The sequence below is a fragment of the Periophthalmus magnuspinnatus genome, chromosome 14 (genome assembly GCF_009829125.3).
Source record: "Periophthalmus magnuspinnatus isolate fPerMag1 chromosome 14, fPerMag1.2.pri, whole genome shotgun sequence".
Classification (NCBI taxonomy): domain Eukaryota; kingdom Metazoa; phylum Chordata; class Actinopteri; order Gobiiformes; family Gobiidae; genus Periophthalmus; species Periophthalmus magnuspinnatus.
This window is the reverse complement of record NC_047139.1, coordinates 9,487,076-9,510,788: the sequence shown is the minus strand read 5'-3', so window position 1 is coordinate 9,510,788 and position 23,713 is coordinate 9,487,076. Positions and strand designations below refer to the sequence as shown.

At 40.7% G+C, this 23,713-nt stretch overlaps 1 protein-coding gene across 1 annotated transcript in view; it reads left to right on the top strand.

Annotated features, from left to right (window-relative positions):
- The window catches only part of LOC117382011 (reticulon-4 receptor-like 1), a 145,952-nt gene extending 122,466 nt beyond the window's left edge, over window positions 1-23,486 (top strand). Inside the window, exons 2-3 of the mRNA XM_033979078.2 lie at window positions 18,770-19,224; window positions 20,168-23,486. Coding sequence (XP_033834969.1) covers window positions 18,770-19,224; window positions 20,168-21,058 — 1,346 coding nt within the window. The 3' untranslated portion in view covers window positions 21,059-23,486. The remainder of the gene's footprint in view (window positions 1-18,769; window positions 19,225-20,167) is intronic.
- Window positions 23,487-23,713: the final 227 nt, after the last annotated feature.

Here is a 23,713-nt window from a genome sequence, read left to right as displayed (position 1 = left end):
AGATTCAATATCAGATTTTTATGAGCCTGTGATCAATACAAGCACTCGTTGTCCTGTTTAAGTATTTAATTTTACACAAAAAAGACGCGTAACTGACTAAAAAACTGTTGGCTAACGCTAGCTTGTGACTAATGTAATTTAAGATGGACGTTTTTAGCAGCACGAACTCATCTCACTTTATATAATCCCAGTTTGGTCAGTTCTTTAAGGTCACGTTGTGTTAAAACAGCTCAGATTAAAGTCTAACTTGAGTACGAGAGCTTCAGACAGAGTAGTGCATACAGTTAGCACTGCCATATCAATAGAACAGTACAGTTTTCCCTGCACTTGCTCAGACACTATCGACTTATGCATAAAGAACCTAACAGTTGTTGAGTTTCCTGGACCATTGTAGTAATTTAATTGTGTATCTTCCTTGGCACTAGCCCACACTGTCCCTCTCCCCGACAGTGTACAGAGGGGCTATTACTCTGCCAAACAGGCTTCATTTCATTCCATCCCAGCTGTTTCTGTTCCGCTAAAAACTGTGGCTGCGTGTCAAACCATCCTTTTGTTCTTACTTTGTTTTTTTAATAGAAAACTCACTTTTCACTTTCACTTCTAAAACTCCTATCCCTCATTAAAAATAACGGTATATGCTACTATGCTGTAAACTAGTAAAATATTCACCCCCATGATAAAAGTTGAGTCTTTTCAGTGTGGCTGGCTATGAAACGAATGGATCTGGGTATTACATGGGTTCTTGTTGCTAGGTTTTTTGTATCGCCGTGAACCAGAACATGTTTACTCCATGTAACAGCAGGGTACAGGCTTATTAAGTCTAAGGCTGATCTGACAAGAGACTACAATAATACTTCAGATCTTTATCAGCAAGTGCTTGAAAATGTTATCATGTCGTTGTGTAATTAGAAGATGTACAAATGAGCTGGATGAGGCAGCGGTGCGGGGATCGCACTCAGGGGCAGATCTGAGAGACAACAGTGAGATTTATTTTGAACATCAAAACAAGTATTAAAAAAACACATTTGTGCATTAGGTATCTTCTGAACAATTGTTTGAAAAGGAGTGGGTAGATCATAATTGTTACTCTCTCTTTCATACGTTTTACATGATATTTTAAAGCTTAGGGCACCGCATCAAAACTCAGGACTAAACCTGGACAAGACTACGACAAAACTAGGGCTGGACAAAGTCTACATTGAGATTAAACATAGTCCAAACCAGGATAATACTAGGAGAAAGTGTGGTGTGGGGTATACTCTAATGCAGCACTACCACAGGGCTTAGGGCACTACATCAAAACAGTCACTAAACCCAGATCTAAACCTGGACTGAATCAGGATTAAACCAGGACTAAACCAGGACTAAACCAAGTCTAAATCAGGACTAAAGCTAACCCAAACCAATACCAGGAGGAAGTGCGAGTGTCTATCTTAATGCATCACTACCACAGGGCTTAGGGCACTACGTCAAAACAGTCACTAAACCCAGAACTGGACCTGGACTATATCAGGACTAAACCAGGACTAAAACCAGGTCTAAATCTGGTCTAAACCTAACCCAAACCAATACAATATCAGGAGGAATCGTACACTTTAATGCAGCACTACCACAGGGTTCCTGGCACTACATCAAAATAGTCACTAAACCAGAACTAAACCTGGACTAGATCAGGACTAAACCAGGACTAATCCAAGTCTACACCAGGACAAAACCTAGGCCAAACCAAGACAATACGAGGAGGAAGTGTGAGTGTATACCCTAATGCATCACTACCGCAGAGCTGAAGGCACTACATCAAAACAGTCACTAAACCCAGATCTAAACATGGACTGAATCAGGACTAAACCAAGTCTACATCAGGACTGAACCTAACCCAAACCAGGACAATACTAGGAGGAAGTGCAAGTGTTTATCCGTCATGCATCACTACCACAGGGTTTAGGGCATTACATCAAAACAGTCACTACACCCTGAACTAAACCTGGACTAAACCTGGACTAAATCAGGACTAAATCAGGACTAAATCAGGACTAAACCAAGTCTACATCAGGACTAAACCAAGTCTACGTCAGGACTAACCATGACGCAAACCCATACCAAACCAGGAGGCAGTGTGAGCGTATACCCAAATGCATCGCTACCTCGTCTCAGATCATTTGCCAAGACAAGGATCATTCAAAAATGTTGGAAATGGGTTCAAACATTCCCAGTATGATCATCTAGTTCTATCTCTGGATTCCTAACAGCCTTACATCTCAGTTTTATAGGCTCTAGAGAGTTGTGACATCACATGAAATGCAAGCTTTTTCATTCCTCCTTCCTTTTATGCGCATATCCCTTTCTTGACCCTATCACTATCCTTCTTTCATCTGCAACCCCTTCCTTAATTCCCTTTCTCTCTCTCTCATTTTTTCCACATTTTCCCCTCCCTCCTGCAGCCTTCTCCTGTGGCAGAACTGTAGCAGATGTCAGCCGGCGATAGCTCACGTTGTTACGCTAATATCATGCTAATGGTGTTTTGTGTGAGAAAGCTAGGATTGTTGTCAGTGACAGGCATTAGCTACACTTTACTTTGACAGTGGATTTAGATGGAGAGGCCTGATCCAACAAATCTATTTCAATGCACCGTACCGTCAACTCTAAAGCCATTAATCATTGTGGGGAAGTCAAGTTGCACATTTGTCAGCACTGGATGTAACTCACTTTCAAACTCCACTGATCAGATGACACTTGTACAGCGTTTAAATGTATCCTCGGTGGGGGGCGGGTTTAACGAGACCTCCTGCTCCAGTTTGGGCCAATCAGACTGAAAAATGACCAGTGGCTGCTCCGTGATTGGTCCCATCAAAAGACAAGCGTCGGGTTAAAACAGTTCCAGTGACAGATGGGACAAATGTGTTAGATTGACACACTGTACTTGTCAGACTCCATCACACAACTCAGGCTGAAAGACCGCAGGCGAAATCTGAGCATGGGAAACTTTTGGTGTTTATGTTTGGGATTTAACAAATGTGTAATGGATCTTGAGGTCTTTTTAGGTCTGCAGGTGAATGGAAAAACAATATGGAGCCACACCCTAGCTACTTAAAGGGCCCAAGTTTTGATTAATTCAGTGTAATGTTATTTGTCCACCTGAACCCTGAGAGCTTTGCCAAAAAAGCCAAACCAACAAACAAGTAAACGATCATACATAAAGCTGAAAAATACCAGTAACATACAGGTCTCTGCTATCAAAGATTTGTTTGCTTGTAGTAGTTATTCTTTTGAGATTGACTTTTTGGAGCTTTTTATCATATTATAACATTGTTCCCTCATTAAAACATGCCTGAAGAGATTTTATATGCCCTCCATGCATGTTTGAGTAATTTAGCGATCTCTTTCAGGCCCTATTTGAACCCTTCTTAATAAACAGTACGTTTCTATCTAAAGCTCCGCCCATAAGCCTACGTCACCCATGCTCCCACATGACAGTTCTCCATAAATATACAAAAGTGTGATACAAAACTATACTCTACAGCAGGGGTGTCCAAACTTTTCTCATTAAGGGCCAGATATAAAAACACAGTGAAATCTGAGGGCCGATTGAGGGCCATAGACTGGTCGCCAATACAGTGAATACTTCAAATCTGCGTTATTATTAAAAGTTAGACTGAACCACTAGATCTTTATTCACACTTACATCCTCAATGGGACACACTAATTTTTGATATTAGTAGAAGTAGATTTTCAGAAATGTACAATAAAAAGTACTGTTTAAGGTAATATGGGCCAATACACCTGGAAGCTTGAGGGCCAAGAAAAATTTATCTGAGGGCCGCATTTGGCCCCCGGGCCACAGTTTTGGCATGTTTGCTCTACAGCTTCACAAACCTGAGCAAATAGAAAATGAACAAAGCATTTTAAAAACAATAAAAGGTAACGTGGTGGCCTAAATATGTGTTAGTAGTTAATACCAGTGTAATACTCCCTTTTAAAGTAAGGATCTTTACACATGAAAACATATTTGTTGGCATACCTCAGCCAAAAGCTTTTACGAGTTTGTCTTCAGCACTACACTTCTATAGCACCTTCTTCTCATTCCTCCTTCTCTCTCTCTTCTGTCTGTCTGATTTACAAGTGTAATCCACAAGAGCATGACGGGAATTTCTCACTTTGAGCCGCTTCAAAAAACAAACACTTGACTTTGTCTTTTCCCACTGTGGTGTGAGCGAACGCCAACCGGGCCTTCGAAAGATTTATGCAATAATAAGTCCTGATGCACTTTTAACCGCCATTGTAAGAGAGACAGATGGGGAGCAGGGCGAACAACATGGAGGGTGGAGAGCGGAGGAGGTGGCATGGACTGATTCATACCTGCAGCGTGGAGTGGCCAATGATTTAATCACCACAAGAGGAAGACAGATTTGCCACTCGACAGGGAATTGGACAAACAGCTATTAAGAGACACTGCCCCACGCCCGCTGTTTTCACTGGACAGACTCATTCCTCACCGCGGCCCCGATGAGGATTCCTGACCAACGTGGCGGACGTCCAGTAGCGGCGGTAAACGTACACCCATGAGGTATAGAGCCGTTTCGGGATGGCAGGGGAGGTAGCGAGCAGAGATGCAGATGCGGGTTGCCAGATTGGGGTCATTGAGCTGTGAAATGCCCGTGATCAGAGAGGATTCGCTCCACTGGGACTACACTGTACTGGACGTTTACATTCGGGTTGTCACGCCTGTTTGTGCTGCTGATAATGCAGGTTTTTGGGCTTGAATGTAATTATGGAAAAAATGCCAAAGGAGAAGTAGAGGTTTAAAGAGCATTTCATGTAGGGGTGGGCAAAATGCTGACATGATATCACTTTTTTTTTCTTTTTTTTCTTAGAGCCTACATCACGATTTCAATGTTATCACAATTCATGTAGACTCCTTTGTATCTCTAGAGAGTAACAAAGCTCTTCATACTTCACTGTGATTGGTTAAACCCTCCTGTCACTCACTCAGAACTTCATGTAGGCTGAACAATAGGGGAAGTGGGTGGTTAAACCGAGTCTGTTACTGACTCAGTGGTGAATGAAGTATGAAGTAATATATATTCTTTTTTTTCCTTCAGTGGAATTGGAAGCATTGTGTCCTGATGGAAGATAAGAGTGGGATTTGACAAGTTTTCTTCTTCCCACTCTTTTTCAAGCTTGTATATGAACAGTTTGTGAGATGTACTTTAGGGTTACCTGTGCTCGAAATAAATAAATACATGAAAATGAAAATGAATGAATGGAGTACTCAGTTGTGTTACTTAAGTAAAAGTACAGATAGAGGGGAAAAATGTACTTAAAAGTGTTAAATGGTGTGATATTTATTTTAAAATTATATATATATATATTGGCCAACAGTAGCAATACTAATGCATTTCTTATTTTTTCTTATGTTTTTCTTATGCATTGTGAGTGTTTATTTTTGTTTGCTGAAATCTGAAGCTTGAACTCGAAAACTTTAGTCAGGATGTTACCACGAACATGATAAAAAAAATTAATAATAATAAACTGAAATCATATGAAAAGTATTTATTACTTTGCAGTCCAGTTAAAAAATGTAGTAGAGCAGAATGTACATTCACATGTAGTGAAGTAAAATTAAAAACTATCCACTGCAAAATGTACTTAAGTACAGATACCTAAAAATTCAATTTAAGAACAGTACTTTACTTCTTGTACTTCATTACCTTCCACCACTGCTGACTCACAATGATGCAATTTCCAAATGGCACGTCTCGTCATAAATTTGTATTGTTATTTTGCCCTGTCCTAATTTTAGATTAGTTTTGCGTTTATTTAGAGTGCAAGTCATCAATCTGTCTATGTGTCTCTTTACAAGTGATCTACAGCTGATAAATTATGCAGAAAGAACCCTTTAAGTAAACTGTTGTTCCCAAAGTTCCATTTCCTCATACTGTTGTGAGAAATGCAAAATATTAGAACACATTTTAATACTTATGGCAACAAGAGATACCACTTTTAAAAGGACTTTTATTCACAAAGTCAAAGTTAAAGCTCTCTCTTTCTGCTTTGAATACATGCTACAGGGAATCACCCTTCCTCTCTGCTGCAAGTTCCCCGCAAGCCACATAGAGCTTTTGATGTTTTTTGCTGCCTAAAAAACGAACAACGTAACAAAAACCTTCCACTACTGACATCCTAAATGGAAACTAATCACATTTACAAATTAAAAGAGCGAGGTATAAAGTATGATTTTTCTTGATAACATCGTGTTCAGCAGGTAGAGACACTCCTGCTGAAGTGTCCTTGACAAGATGCTGACAGGATGTAGATTGTCTATTGCCTGAAAGTCTCACAACTCATAAAAAGAGTAAACAGCGCTAGCCTGTCGAAAAGCTAATCTAATATTCCGCTCTCCTTATATACAATCACAGATGTCTATAGAACGAGCCAGTGTCCTTCAGTGTCGGAACGTATTACGGTCCTTTTCAATACATCCCGTTTAAGAAACTTTTGGAGGAATACGGCACTCTCCTTGTTGGTGTCCTCTAACTGAAGGAGTTAAGTGGTAAATCTGTGACCTGCATCATCTCATTATGCGGGAATGAGGGGAGGAGGCTAAGTTTTCAGTGCATAATTACGACTTGATTAGTGTTGAGATAAGCTTAGCCTTTCAAATGACCCAATTACCGCATGCAAAGAGGGGAGAGGTTATTTTAGAGCGCACACACATATGTAACAGGCCAAAGCGTCGTGTATGTTTTAATAGGGCAGTGTGTGAGCTAGCAGATGTCACACAGTCCAATCCTGACCACTAAGGAGCGGAGCTAATTTGAAAATAACCACTAAAATCGGTGATAACTTTGAAGCCAGCCCGATCTGGATTTGTTAAACAGTCGAGGTATGGTAATGAACATTGATTTTTCTTTCTGAGTTAAGCGCCTTACCTCTTAACACACAATGGCATGTAACACCGCTGGGTAACATATTCTCAGGTTTAAGAGGCTACACTTTTCTCTGGTCTAACAGCAGTTTAACAGAAGCAGTGATCTACGTCTAGCATCAGTTTACAATGGTGAAGATAAAGGGACTCTTGACTGTTGGGGAAGGGTATGGAGTGGTGCTAAGAGCAGTGCCGCGATCCTATGCATGGATAGAAGAAGGAAGGTCATTTCTATACAAGAAAGGGAAAAAAAGTGTCAAGCTATTTGGTCATAAACTGGAAATATGAACTGATTTCTTTTTCCATATGAATGTATTTGATCCGTTTCACAGTTGTTCTTTATACATTTTAAGGCCAGGGGTATGGATTTTACCTGTTCTTTGCAAATAATATATACATTTTTAATTCATAAAGTTGTTGAATAAATGAAAAATACATTGACAGCTTAATCTGTTTGTGGTCTCATGCAAGGTCACGACATTTAAAGCAGACCTATTCTTCAAAATCGACTTTACAGAGCTTTTAACCATGTTGTAGTTGTTTCTTCTCATTAAGTCTGTCAGAGCAGTATTTGGCATATTGTCGATCAACTCATTTTCACCTTGGTACACGCCCACTGCTTTATACTTACTTTGTTCTTAAATTTTATTTTCTTAGTCAGTGATTTGGGAAGTATTCAGCAGCGTTTCATAGTCATTTTAGTACAAATGTGAGCTAATGTGACCAGCTCCCACTGGGCACCGCAGAATTTGGGGGTTTTTTGTTGTTTTTTTTTCATTTTAGCTGAATATTACGATTTAAAATGTACAAATTATAACATAATGATCCACGGATGATCCATAGATTATAACCATATAGCAGACACGCAAGTAGCACAATAGATCTTCTTTAAAAGTGCACGATATAACTTGATCCTGGTGAGTTAATGCGATTGGGATCACAAGTACATGGAATGCCTGAAATGTTCCATAGTTTACATTGATCTTATCCTAATAAATTACCGATCTGACCTATAAATTGGTCTCTTGCCATCGCTTACTTCTTGTCTAGGAGATAGATCAGTTTAAAATGCAGAAGATTCCAGGCAAAACAACATCACTTCTATGCAGAAAAAAAAGAGTGCCTGACCCTCCACCAGAGAACTTACACAGATCACCTTTAAGACAATTGCCTATACATGTTAAATGGCGTGTTACTTGCACTTGTCAGTTTCTGGAGCAGTATCTTTCTCCTAAAACAACATCTCAGAAAAGGCCCCGCCCACCGCGCGCTGTACACATCCATCAGTCGCCGCTCAGATCGAGGTTCAAGAGCAAACGTTTACGCCGCTCAAATGTCTTGTTTGAAGAAATCAATTGTTCCTCCTTCTTGCTGTGGTCAGCCTGCGAGTCGAGCACAGATGTTGTTCTTTCATTCCAACAAGTCGACTACAAAATGAGGAAAAGCTTCAAAATAGACTGATGCAAGGCTAATGTTTGTCCAAGTCAGATGGTGATTGATATAGTGGTCATAGGTCATTACGCGAGCGGGCACATCATGCGGTTGGGAGATATTTCAGCAGTGTCTTTGCGGCTGTTTAAATCTCTCATTAACTCATGCACAGATGTATCACCGTTTGAATGAGCAGCGCTAAATGATCTCTGGGATTACGCTAAGCTAAATCAACCACCAACAATAGCAGCTGTACGGAGGGGAAGCTAGTCTACGTTGGCTATATGCTCGCGCTCATGTCGTCTTCATTTAAATACAGCTGTACGGGATTAATCAGTATTTACTGTAGCTTGTTTTACACGAATGGGGTCAGCATTTCCTAATTAGGATTGATTATTTTTATGCGTAGGACATCATGTACAGCAGTTTAAAAATATGTATGTCTTAGTAGTATTAGCACTGGTGTGAGATTTTGTCTTGGAAATCGAAGATCGGAGGTTGGGGGGTTCGAATCCCGCTCTCGACATAAATATAATTGGTAGAATGGTCAAATACACTAACCCACAAGTCGGTGATGTGATTCCAGCTCGGACAGATGAATGCAGTTGTTGTGTCTTTGGGCATGACACTGAACCCACCTTGTTCAGTGTCTTGACGGTGGAAAAGTGCTATATAAAAAACATTTACCATTTACCAGATGTGGTTGGATGTAACAGGAAAGGCGTTAGGCATGAAAATCTGCCAAATTAACATAAAATTTTGTGTTCTGATGAAAAATGGAGCAGCTAAGCAACCTTCAATAGATCTACGAGAGCTAAAAAAATAGGACAACAGGGAATCTGAACCTAGAAGGAGAGGTGTTACCATTCCTTACACAGCGGGTGTGTCTGAAAACCTTCAGAGAATTTTCAGACAGTATGAGATTCTTGTCTTTTTCACACCCACAAACACTTCAAGACAAAAACTGGTTCACCCAAAGGACAAAACCCTGAGTCATAAACAAAGTAATGTAGTCTACTCCATTCAGCGTATTGAAGAGTGCAGTGAGTGGAGCATTGGAGAAACTAAACAGCCACTCCATAAGAGGATGTACCAACACCGGCGTGAGAGCTCCTCTGGACCCCAGTCTGCTGTACATTTCCATCTCAAAGCCACTAAATACTCCTTTGAACATAGTGAAGTTCAGAGAAAAGAAATGGTTTGAGAGAGGAGTTATAGAAAGTTAGGAAAGTTGGAGTCAGGAAAGAGAATCCTTCCTTAAACAGAAATGGGGCCTGAGACATAATCTCTCCACCATCTACAACTCCATCCTCAGACCCAGAACAATGAGAACAATAGCAGGGTCGTTTAGGGATGAATAGGATAGTTTAGGATAGTTCCAGCTGAAACTGGGGACATTAGCTGTTTACAGTTTCAGAGTGTGGTTAGCCCCTCCCCTCAGATAGATATAAGGCAGTGTCCACCAGCAATCTGACCCGTATTGAAGAAGCCGCTTGGATGAGCAGCAAAACGTCTTCACTCCTACAACGATTTGACAGATTTGAACTTCATCTTTTGCTATGGATCAGACCTGGACAACTGAGGGTCTACACAGACAGCCATGTTCTAGGTTTAGGCCTTAAGCTCATCATGAATGGACTTAAGTTTGCCCATATGCCCTATGTTTGCTCTTTGCTGTTGGCCTGTTGAAAGATAAAATAGAAGTTTTTTCAAATTATTTCTCTTTTCACTTTAAGAATCACAGCAAACTACAGGCTTACATGCAAAGTTAGTTAGCTGCGAGGATAATCTGTTGCTACAGTACGTTCAAATCAGGTCATCGTCTAATTATGGCCACTCCACGTTACCACATCACAGCATACATTATACATTTGTTTATCAGCGTTTGCTCTAATCCACGTGAAGGTCAATGAATTTATAAATTTATCTCAACAGCAGCCATCACAGATCACACGTGACCCTGATCGGATTAGCCCATGGTGTTTTGAACAGAACTAGTTACAATGTCCAGTGTTTTCCAATCTGATGCAGAACTAAGCTCTAAAGGGTCAGATACAGGTGAGGTTCTTCATAGTTCAAAAGCGAATAAAAGTTCAAGTCAATGGAACATGCACTAGTATGTATGGCTCTACACTCCCCAAGAGAAGCTACATTTCATATGACAAATGTGTTTTATTTAAATTTTACCATCTGTTCTCACCACCTCCACCACGGCATATCTCCTCCACTGTCACGTTTTAGTTTTAAATTATTCATCTAATGCCAGTCTTCTTATGGGTTTTTGGCAGCGGGAATGAGATTAATTGCAGGTGTGACCTCCATTTTAATTGGTCTCAAGTTTGCCCTTGTAGCATCTATAGAAACGTACTGATTATGATTGTAAGTGGGAGGCTCTTAGTTCATGAAGAAATCAAAGTGGATTGGGAGAAGCTTGAGTAGTTCCAGCCTTCAGAGCGATGTGGTCGTGGGTTCAATCTCCGGCCAGGCTGCAGTTAATCCTGATCACGCGTGTTCTTCTAATCATTTATAGATATACAAGTGTGAAATCAGTGTGCAGGGCCTGGTACAAGTCCTAGTTATGTGTTTGTGCAAGTTTGGACAATGTGTTTTATAGAATACAGTATTAGCTGGATCAATAGCCTTGAGCGCAAACCAGCAGTCCACCTATAGGGGTTTATACGTGAGCGCAAGTCTGTATTTTCATGTTGTAATGGTCGGTGCACTCTATAGCTCCCTGTCTTCCACATCATGCTATTTTGGCTCTGTGTTCCCTCCCACACCACCACGCTGCGCCTCTCTGCTTTCATGTTCAAGAGTGCCTTGTTCTCTTTGACTCCTCTCTCTCTCTCTGTCTGTCTGTCTGTCTGTCTGTCCCTCAGTCGTGTTCAGTGAGTGGCAGATGTCGCTCATGGTAACAGACTATATCAAGGGCCGATCGTGACAACAGCTAGACCCAGAGCCTTCCCTATTTTCACTTTTAAAATACTAATTGGAAATACAGAATGCGGAAATGACAAATAAAGACATTTCTAAGATACAACTACAGCCAGGTTTGAACTAGGAATAAACCAGATATAAGGATTCATCAAATTTGGTTGATACTCCCAAGTACCACCACTACACCGAAATGAGCTCTTGTCCAGACGTGAGAGTTTTACATTCTTTCCCCTCTGTTTCTTCTGTGTGTGCGGAGACAGTGACTAGCGAAAAGACAGAAGAGGGAGCGAGCTCTCGTAATTGAACCCTGGCTGTGCCTAATGAAGCCTTCAGCAAATATCTAACCGGGGGGAAGCTAAGATGAGAATTTAGACAAACAACCAGCGGGAATAGGACCCAAAGAGCGCACTACAGACGGCTGGAAAAGAAGAGTTGATTAAAAAGGCCGGTCTTTCCCTCAAATGGACAATTACGAATACAGAACTGAAGCCACGCGCGTATTACACCCGGAGGACAAAGGGACACCATCAGGCATGTTGATTATGAGCAGGCGGCCAAACATCACTCAACATGCGGCACAGTTGATGGAGGTCATTAAAATAACATTGTGTGGGGAGTGTGCAGTTTTGTTTCACTTCTGTGGCTATTTTTCATGATGTGGAGGCATTTGTTCAAACATAATTTTATATGCAAAAGCAAACACATTTTTTCTCTAGTTTGAGCAAATGGTCATTGGTCATATTTTTGTATAGCTCTTTTCCACCCTTCAAGGCATCAAAGTGCTTTACGTCAAGGAACCACTCACACATTAATTTACCAGTCACACCAAGGACACACTGGCAGTATTCATCTGTAGGGGCTGGGATCGCACCGCCAACCTGTGGGTCAGTCGATATAACCGCTCAACCAGTGATGTTTATGTCGAGTTACTGTCACCCAAGCAATGCACAAAAGCAATATCCTTATAACTGTAGTGGTTTGAATATATAAAGAAAATAGTTCTGGGGTGAACTGGAAAATGTCTTTTATCTAACTCCAAAATCTGAAATGTGCAAAGCTTTAAATATGACATAATAACTAACTAACCTATGTTTTTAAACCATGACTAATTTCATTCCACTTTATCCTACAGATCTGACGCAGGCTAATTGCTTGATACACATTGGCAAAAGCAATAACTATTCATTTAATCTACATCATTTTCTTGTACTTGAATGTATAATGACAAATAGGGAACTTAACTTAAAACTAGATTAACAAAACAAAAGAGCTAGAAGCATTTGTTTACAATACTAACAGGGCCTAACATAGGGTGACCCTGTACCCGGGACTGTCCCCATTTTGAGCCCTGTGTCGCCTGTTCCAGCAAATGTATCCAAAACCAGTGATTTGTCTCAGTTTTATACAAGAAATGTCCCAGGTGTCCCTATTTTTGACCAATTTGATCCCAGCCAACAATAAAGAGGGAAATATATTGTCATCTGTTTAGCTAAAAAACAGAAAATTGTGCTTGAAAATAAGCAGCTGCACCAACAGAAGTTTTACAGTTTTACTTATACCAACTATCCCAACCCGAGAGTGTCCCAGTTTTTAATTTTGAAAATCTGGTCACCGGAGGCTAACATAATCTCCTATACATCCTCACTGATCCTCACACACTTGTGCCTCTTGAATAGAGCACAAATCTCTGAAGTTTAAATGAAATAAGTTTCCGCTCACACCTGCACTAGAAACTGGCAAGGTGCAAATTGGCCAAAAGGAAGCTCCAAACATCTATTTTTTAAATTTTATTTTATTTTAACAGCATTCTGAGTGGAAGTGGGCCATGTGGCCTCTGGTGGAGCAGATCTGACGCAGTATGGTGCTCCTTACTGGGAGTTTAACAGGTTTAGGGCTTGGCTCGCTGCCAGCTTGATGCCTGGGCTAATTGCTGATTTGCAATTAGTTGTCTATTTATGTATTCAGGGCTGAGCTGCTGCTTCCGCGCTCAACGAGGCTAAAGCTTACACTGGTAAATCCTGGTTTATGCTGAGTCGCACTCAGGGAGGAAAATGGGTTTGAACATCTGTAATGAGATGTTGATGAAGAAATCCTGTCTCTAATGTGGAATAAAACCTGTACAGTGGTGTTTACGTAGCTGCATGTACATTAAGACACCATTATCGAATAGAATAGGAACTAATGCTTTTCTTGGATTCAATTACATCTGGTTGCAGCCCACAGATTTAGCTTTGTGTGGGCAGAAGTTTAAATGATCAGAAACTTCAGGGTGTTTCTATAATTTGCTCAAAATAGTTGCCAGGTGAGGCAGCCCCTCCTACTTTGTGTTACAGCACAGGAGGGTTTGAAACCAGACCATAAAGCACGTTCTTATTTGGGACATGCCAACCACAACCATAGTGTGTGTCTACATATGTTGCTGTATATGCGGCGCCCCACACATTTCACATTATACATAATCAAATTAATATAAAAAGCTATTCAAAGTTCAGTGCAGTCATTTTTAAGATAAGTAAGATTTGGAGATAATATTGTCCGCTGTGTCTGTGGAATTACTTGTATAAAGCAGAAGGTTAAACATTTGGTTAAAAATGCAATGGAAAGACACAACAGACTGCAGGCATAAACAAGATGGACACACCAGACAAGGTAAACTAAAGCTTGAGGGACTATCACTTCTTCACCAGCACTGTACAGGCAGATGGTGCTACTTCAAAAAGTCAATGTTTGTAAAATGTACCATATGAACAGCTTTTGAAAATGAAAAATCCCATACTACATTTCTTTGTGTTTTTTGTGATTATCCTGTTGTGTAGCAGATTTAGAAGTGCTCATTGAACAGCTATTGGCTCATTTCATTTTAAATGGGGCCTGAATCACACAGATGGCGATAGCAGCTCACTTGGTGTGATGGTTTACTGATCCGAAGGTTGGCGGTTCGAATCCCGCTCTCGACATAAGCATTGTTGACCCATAGGTTGGTGTTGTGATTCCAGCTCCCTCAGACGACTGGCATTACACTAAACCCACCACACCCCCTTTGTCTGTGTACATTGGTGTATGAACGTGCATGTCAATGAGTAAGTGCCTTGAAGGTGGAGAAAGCGCTATATAAAAACGTGGACATTTACCATTTACCGTGTTTAAGAGAACACGGAGAGAAGCTACGCTAATATGTGGAGGCCAACACTAGAGTCTAATTGGAATCTTTCTAGCTCATATAGCCCTCAGATGAACAGAAAAGATACATTCAATAATTCAATTTGTTTATGAAATAATTGCATCAGTCTGTTTCACACTTAAACAGAGCAGGTTATGGTTCCTGACTTTAACACCACGGAAACGAGCGCTGTGTTTAAGCGCTAGAAACTATACATAGACTTTACCATGGGCCCATATGTTGCGATGGAGAGGGCAGCAGACGATAGCAGGCACATCACCTAATTAACAGGCTCAGCGGGCGGAGCACACGAGATAGCACCGCGGAGGAGTGTGCCGAACCGCGACGCATAAGCATGAAGCAAAGGCCAAAGCAGATGGACAGATAGCACAGAAAGGAAAAGAAGAGATACCATTTGTTTGATACCTCCAGGATCTGAAAGGCAGAGTATGGTCGACTTAATAAGAGTAATATGTGACGTCCCCGTTTGCCCTGCACACACTCAAACAGCACCGTTATACAATAGAAAAGGGAATGATCTGAAGTAGTCTCACAAGAACAAAACAGACATAATGAGTATAGATTTTTGTTTTTTGACCAGTGGGGACTTTTAATTGCATTTTTCAGTCAATAATTGCATAATTGCATGGAAAATGAACTCTCCAGATGTTCCCAAAAGAGATAAAACATAAAAAGTATCATATCAAAAGTATTTTCTATATCCATATAATTTGCTCGTTGTTTTGTTTTTTTCAATATTTTTTAATGTTTTGATTATTTGATTATTCATAAAAAAATTTAAAAAAAAACTATTACTATTGGCTTTTTTTTTTTTTTTTTTTTTTTTGTAGATAATTTTTCCAGACCAAGGTTTACTTTGTTTTTATACCTGACAGCGTATAAGGTGTGTGAGAGCAAAAAGGCCCCCCGTCCCTTGATCTAAAAAAAAGAATCTACTAAAAATAAATTTACGGAAGACCAGATGAACCTCATTGGATAATTGGCAGTTGATTGGATTGCTGTCTTATTTGTGCACATCCAATGAATCCAAACCTGGACAAATCTAACTTATCGTTTATTACACTGTGTTGTTCTGAAGCTCTGTTTGACTATTTTGCAGTCTCATATTAAAATGCCCCAATCCTGAACATTGATGAAATCCTGTTGCATAATTTATCAGAAAAACAGCAAAACAATATTTATAAGACAAGCTGGTGAATGGTATTTGTTTTTCAAAATATCAACTGTCTTCACCTATGAACTTTGAGATTAGAAACTCCTCTGTCTAGACAAGGCATTTAAATAATGCATTCATCCCACTTCCTCTGTGGGCCGTAGAAGCCCTTAAGCTTATCCCAGTGGAAAGACAATATCACTTAGTTCAACACAGGCCTAAGACTAAAAGAATACAGCACAACCAGCTCAGGGGAGGCCAGCTTTCCACTGCCATTTGACAAGCGGTAACATTTGCACAAAATCATTATAATTTAGCAAATGCTTCCAGGCTAATTGTTAAACACGTTTGCACATCATCGATTTGTTGTTCCTACAGTTCGGGGAGTAATGAAAGTTGGATGCGGTGCACTTTTCTCTGTTCTGTTGAAAAGGTCAGACTGCTCTTCTTCAAGGCGCTCTGGCAGGAAGCTCCACATATGGTCAGAAATACACTGTCTGTTTACCTGTATAGAACCGGTTATACAAGCACTCAGAGCGCATGGGTAATGTGTCTGTGTCCTGCATTGTGGTCCCAGAACAGGCTGTCCATCACATCACTGCAGCGGTCAGCCTGACATCTGTCGATCACATCTGTCCTGAGCAATGACGCACTTATAAAACATGCCCACAAACCATAACGACCACCAATGGGAGCGATGGGAATAACACAGATTACTATGTGATCATAGGGAGCATTTACATTAAGTTAATGTGAAAGGGTTTGAAGCAAAGGCTAAATTGTTATAGACAGGCATCTGGATGAGAATATCTCCCAAAGTTCTTTTTTTTTATGTGAGCTGGAATCATGTGATACACACAGAAGTGAAGGCTGGTCAAATGCAACAAACGAGCTAGTTAAAATGTAAATTAGTGGAGTATCTTATTAATTATATTTTTCCAGACAGTGATAGTATTTCAAATGTTTTAACTTAAAATAATGCCTATGTTGGAGAGGAGTTAAAGTACTGGATTGAAAATGATTTTATGAATGAAAATGTTTTGGAGGCTAAAGTCAGTGGTGGAAGGTAACAAAGTAGTAAGTACTGTACTTAGGTATCTCTACTTTACTTTTACATTTTACAGTGGATACTTTTTACTTCTACTTCACCACATTTGAGAGTAGGTATTTGTACTTTCTACTCCACTACATTTTTTAACAGGACTGAAAAGTAAAAGTACTTATTTGTTTGTGGTAAAATCCTGACTAAAGTTTTCGAGTTCAAGCTTTGACTTTTAACAATTAAAAATAAACACAAAATTAATGAGAAATGAATTAAGAACTTATTTAATATCGCAACTGTTGACCAAAATATGTATAATTTTTCAATCAATCACTGCATTTAACACACAACAAATGACAACAAACAACACTTGTGTGAAATACTTGTAACTCTTAAAGCACTTTTTAAACAGGTACATTAATACTTTTTACCAGTTGATTTTTTCATGTGATTAGCTTTTTACCTCTGTATCTGTACTTTTACTTAAGAAACAAAACTGAGTACTTCATCCACCTCTGGCTAAAGCTCTAAGTGTCTAAAAGCTGGTTAAGTTTAATTGTGAAGGTAATTTTTGTACTTTTTCTAATGGAAACAGGTGAGAATGATAAACACATTTTTGTATACATCTTACATCAGAACAGGTGGTCATAATGTTTTGCTGTATGATCACATCTATACCTGTCACTCTCCTTCGCCACTATACCAGGGGTCGTATTGCGAGCCATGTCTTACAGGTGGGGTGCGCTTGTAAGCAGGGAGAACCATCGATTTTCCGTCACCTTCCGAGGATCACCGAAGAATAGCGTGCAGCTGTGTGGTGGGTGATAGGATGCAGTGAGCGAGCATTGTGTTGTCAAAATAGGGCCAATAAAAGACATCAATAAAAACGTGCGTTCCTCTGTGACAATCATTTCTCATGTGAACAAGCAATTTCAAATATGTATGTGTGTGCGTCTGCCGGGAGAGGAGCACTTTACAAAATAGGGCTGTGTGCGCTTGCATTAACCAGCAGAGCCATAAGAACACATCAATAAGGCAGGTATTGTGAGATAACAAAAACAGTTTCAAATGTTTTAGTTTAAAATCAATAAAAACATCAGGATTTAAGTTTAAGTTTAGTTTACTTCATTCTTTACTTGTCAGGGAGCATGTACAAATGTATGAATCTTACAAAAAAGGTGATTTGTACCAGATTTAGCTACTACTACTTTCAATCTACAGTCCCTTGGCCGGTTAAACATACATTAAAGATACACATTTCATTACAATTACATTATAAGACTTACTTCATACAATACATTATGTTTTCTACAGGCCATACAAATATTAAAAACCCTTACGTGCAAGTATTTTATAATGAATACAATACAAATGAACTTAACTGATGTTGATACACTTTTGTTGTTTATTATCTAAAATGTGTCTTTTCAGATTTCTAGTGAAATTATTAAAATCTACAGACAATTTCAGCAAAAGGCCAAGAATCTTTTTGTGCAATTTGCAGACAGAGTTAAATTGCCAAAACTGATCATTTTGTATTTTATATATTACAGTGGTATATTTTTTTTAATCAAGAGCCTTTAATGCCGAATCGTATCATAATAACACGATACTTTTATGTAACAGTTTAACCATTTGTGCCAGTCCCAAACACCAATAAACCTCATCTTTAACTCTCTGTAATTCAAGGTATAAAAGTAAAGGCTAAAGATTATACTGCAAACCATGTAGACACAGGACTTTGTGACTCAGAAGTTTGTTTGCTGTTTCAATACATTTTTTTTAATTAAATACAAGACAATTGGGTCTGGAACTAAAGTGTAAAAGTATGTAAACACATTTTCCATTAGCCTTTATTTTTGTTTATCCTGGTAAATGGGGCTATTGTTTGGGAATGATATGTGAAACTATCATGAGAATGTGTGTATTAGATATTGTCAGAGGTGTCATTTGGCCGAACCAGAGCGCTGCCTTTTGTTGTCCTTGTAAACTGAGAGCAATGAGTGTTTGATTCAAGATGAAGTCTGATAACAGCAGCCTGCCTGAATTCAATTACTCACCGCTCCCTCCCTCTTTCTCTCTCTCCCTTTTGTTTTGCAGGTTGTGGCGGGCTGGAGCTACTGTTGGTTCTGTGTGGTCTGGACCTGTCTATGCCTTGCCCCAAAAAGTGCATCTGCTACACCTCTCCGAGCACCGTTTCATGCCAGGCGCACGATATCAACGTTGTCCCAGAAGGCATCCCGGCACAGAGCGAGCGGGTGTTTCTCCAGAACAACAAAATCGAGAAACTCCTGCATGGACACTTCTCGCCCACTACCACCATGCTCTGGCTCTACTCCAACAACATCTCCCACATCCAGCCCTCCACCTTTCACGGCTTTGACCGGCTGGAGGAGCTGGACCTGGGGGACAATCGGCACCTAAAGGTCCTGGACGCGGACACCTTCATGGGGCTGGGGAGGCTTCACGCTCTGCACCTGTACCACTGCGGCCTGATCACTCTACCCCAGGGGATTTTCGCAGGCCTCCATAATCTCCAGTATCTGTATTTGCAGGTAGAGTACATGGATAACCAACCTCTTTATCTCCACTCCACTGTAGCCACAATCGCATTAAGCCATAATCTGTCCATCAGCCGCTCTCAGCATTTACTGCCTACGAATCGGAGACTGATCAAATTCAGCTGCTCAGCCCGTGTGCAGGGAAATGCACCATTAACAGTGGGGCTGTGGTTAACCGCTGCCGCTCTGCACTATGGGAAATCATGCCGGCATTTGGGATATAGTTACAATAATTACATTAGCTTTATGTGGGCAAATGCTTGCTCTCATATGCATTTCATTGATTGAGAAAGCACCACTGAGCAAGTAGGTTAAAGGTCAGAACATTAAATGATGGTATTCTTGCATATTTGATATATAGTACTATTATTTGTGGGTATTACATCAGACATAACACAAAATCCCTCCATATAAATATTAAACAGACTAAATTAAAGTACAGTCGAATGCCTATAAAACAATAGACGTTTTGTGTGGAGATGAGATGAAAAGCATTGCGTCTGTTCAGTTCTTTTGTTAAGGTTTGTGGCTGAGGTCCAGCCCGTCAGACATTATGAATGGTGTTATGAAAAGGTATAATGAAAAACAAGGATGTATTGTCTCAAAGAAACGTTTTGCCTCTGAATATATAGTCGAAAATGTATTGCAATTAGCAGCCTTTTCACGAAAACAAAAGCAGCCTGGCACGTTAGACACAGGAGTTTCCGCCCTTTTTTTTTTCATTAGGACAAGAATGTTTTTCTGGAATTACAAAATTGTACATTGAACAGTCGAGAGATCGAGCACAACTATCACATAGTGTACAGACTCTGCAATGACAAACCTGAAAAGGACTGTGTGAAATAATTTGGAAAGCACAATTCAATTACATAACTCACTGAAAAATATGTTCTTTTGCCTGTGCATCTCTTCTTGACCCTCTGTCTCTTCATCACAGGACAACCAGCTGGAGTTCCTGGAGGACGACTTATTCATTGACCTGCTGAACCTGAGTCACCTGTTCCTCCATGGTAACCGTCTGTGGAGTCTGCGACAGAACACATTTCGGGGGCTAGGTGTTTTGGACCGGCTCCTGTTGCACCAGAACAAGATCCAGTGGATCGACCGACAGGCCTTTCACGACCTGAGACGCCTCACCACCTTGTTCCTCTTCAATAACTCCCTGACGGAGCTATCGGGCTCCAGCATGACCCTGCTGCCTGCACTCGAGTACCTGCGCCTCAATGACAACCCCTGGGAGTGCGACTGCAAGGCCCTGTCTCTGTGGGACTGGCTGCGGCGCTTTAGAGGCTCCACCTCCGAGCTGTTGTGCACCTCTCCTCCAGAGCTGAAGGGGAAGGACCTGAAAAGCCTCAAGAAGGAGCAGCTGCCCTCCTGCTCCTCTGGGGAGGGGCACCCTCGGCTGCAGGGACACGAGCTGGATCAAGCCGAATCTCTCAATCATCTCAATCGTCACCGAAGTCACCACAACCACCACCAGCGGCCCTACCTGCCTCACGGCGACCAGTACAACCTGCCCTCCCCCTCGCCTCTGCCCCGCCCACCGAAGGGGGCCCGCAGAAACTGTACGCGCCGGGGCCGCAAGGCAAAGGGGGGCCTGAACGAGGTGCAGATCCTCCGAGATGACAAAGACTACTCTCCAGACGAGGGAAAATACGACCTGTCTCCATCGGGACGCAGGAAGAACAAGTGCATCCCCAGGACTTCAGTAGGCCCCCCCAGTGGGGTCCAGAGGGTCAATAATCAGGCCCTGCCCCTCCCCCCTCTGCCCTACCCCTGTCTGACCCTGTCCCTGCTGCTGTCTATCCTCTCTGTGGTCTTTCACTGAGGAGATGGTTTGTGTGATATAGAAAGCCCTGACTCTCCTCAGACATGTGCACAATAGACTCTATATAAAGACAGTTTTAAACATTCTGTTGGGGCTCCTGATGGACCAACAGGGATTTACTGAGTCATAATTAACATGTGGAAGTCAGGGACCACTGCTCACCTGATGTTTGATGATGTCACCATGACAACGACAGGAAACCTCTCTGTGGCAGACATTACTTCAGTGACTCAATGTAAACTTAAAGTGTACAGCCACATTAACTAACAAGCCAATGACTCATTCTATAACACATAACAAGAGATCAGAACAGATCCAGGCACACTATGTTTAGCTCTGTCACTCGTCACTCATTCATTATGGTCATATCGGGAGCCTGCTGCCACTCCATTGACTCAGAGCTTAAGTTTAAACAATGGGTTTGTTTAGTTTTACTTCCTTTGAATTGTCTCATTGTATGGTCTTTGTTAATGCATCTGACTTCATGTGCAGCATCTATCACTTCTGTAAGCTGTAAAAAATAGCCATTAATCCAGTGAATTCATTTGTCTGCTCTGTGCTTTACTTTGATCTATAAGCCATCCTAGCTTATCGCTATATGAGCCAGCCAATCATGTTTTAACAGACTAAACAAGCAATTGGTTGAAAGAGTGATACGGTTGTCCCTGTTTGTACAAATGTGTGTGTCCACTATCGCCACAGAGAAGCAGAGAGCCTGATGTGTGGCCAATGAGGGGAAACTTTTCAGCCTCATTGCCGACCAAACTGAGAACTCAACAAGCTGAGAATATATGGAGTCCAAGGGAGAGGCTCATAAATAAGAGATCCAATAACTTAGATGCACTTTTATGTTGTACAAGGAAAGGTCAGCGGAGACAATACACATGCTGACTGCAGTGCTAACACAAAGGGAAGGTTTAATGGGTAATGGAATTGAGAAATCCACTGAAATCAGTCAGAATACAACATTGTTAGCGAACACAAACGCCAACATAGACAGTTAATAAAAGTACTTATTAGTAGTTTCTCCAACACATTCAAAAGCGGCAATAATTGTCTGTTTGCATTGGTTTAAACTCGGAAGTTGGAGCCTCTTAGCCTTGAATTTCTTTACATTGTTCAAAAAAGGAAGGTCTTAAAGTTCTAGCCATAAGTTAGCCACCAATAGAAGTAGTACAGGTCAAAAACCGGGTCACTGATTTGAGTACTGAGGTGGGAAAGTACAATATGGTTGGCAACGGTGCTTGTTGGCATAAAACAAAAATAAACCTGACAGCTTGAAATTCAAAGTAATCTCAAAAACCTGCATTAACGTCCTGTGGATATTTGATTAAAATGTTTTAGTAAAATCAAAAAGAGATGATGATGGTGCATTTATATGTTATTGTGTTAAACTTATCGAATGCCAAGCTGGCTAACTCCTCCCATATCGAGCTACGGTTTGGGAAGTGACGTGCGTTGGACCGATGAGGACGAACGCAAACCAACGGACTCGAGTGCCATTTCCTCTCGGCCTGCGCTCCAAACCAGATGGACTCGCCAATCTGTAAACCCTGATTGGACGATTGGATTCAGATTCTGCTGCTACGTTCGCAGAGGGAGCGAAAATCTTTTTGTATATCCGAGGAGGATTTTTTTTCTGGAAGTCAAGAAATTGGATTTGTGCTTGATCACACACACACACACACACAGTCATTCCTATTTTTACCACCAAGATCTGTACTTGTCCTGTCATTGGTCCAGAGCTTTTAATAAAGACTTTAAAACGTGCCCAAAGTACCACAAATGCTCATCTTGGTCTCCCACTGGTCAAATGTGTTACAGATTTCTATTTTGAATAAGCTACCCTGGTATGCAATGGATACAACAGAAGCACAACTATATGATATGATCCACTGGCCTATACATTTCAATGGGGTCTTTTCTCTGTGTATCTATCTTAAGGACAAGCCGCACTGGTAGGACTGACTGACGCCCCCTACTGGTGACCCGTGTCTGTGCTGCTGAGGTGACGTAAAACTGTGTCTGTTTGTTTCTGTGAGGAATACTTTTATAGAAAATAAAAGCACAAAAACAACAAAAACAAAATATGGAGACATACAATAGAGGACTGACTCTGTCTCCTGAAAATACAAGGGAGCGTGCTATTTTTTATTTATAATGAAGACTATCCATTTTTCAGTCTTTTTCACTTCTCGTCCCAGACAGGCAGTTAACAGCACCGTAACCTCCGCATCCTGTTATTTTTCTATCCATTCTTATTTCCCGCCAACCTTGTTACCCCGAAAAATGCCCTTTGTGTACCTTTTATTTGGTTCATTTTTTTTCTTTTTTTCCTTTGTGTAACTCCGATGGTTTGTGTGTGGTTATCAAACAATGCCAGACTCAAAAAGCTGTTTCTAAATAACATTAAACAGAAAGTGTCCTGAAATGGCTGAGGTGGTCTTCTTTTGTTGTGTATATGTGTATATGTAAGTGAGTGTGTGTATGTATTGGGCTAATACTCTGAGGCTTACTGATAACACTAAAGGAAGGAAGTTTTAAAAGGAACAATATTTCATACCAGGGCAAGGAAATATTGTTGGGTTTCCAATGACATCACAGTATTCTATAGGCCAATATTAATTAATACAGATGGGGGACAGCTAAAAGGAA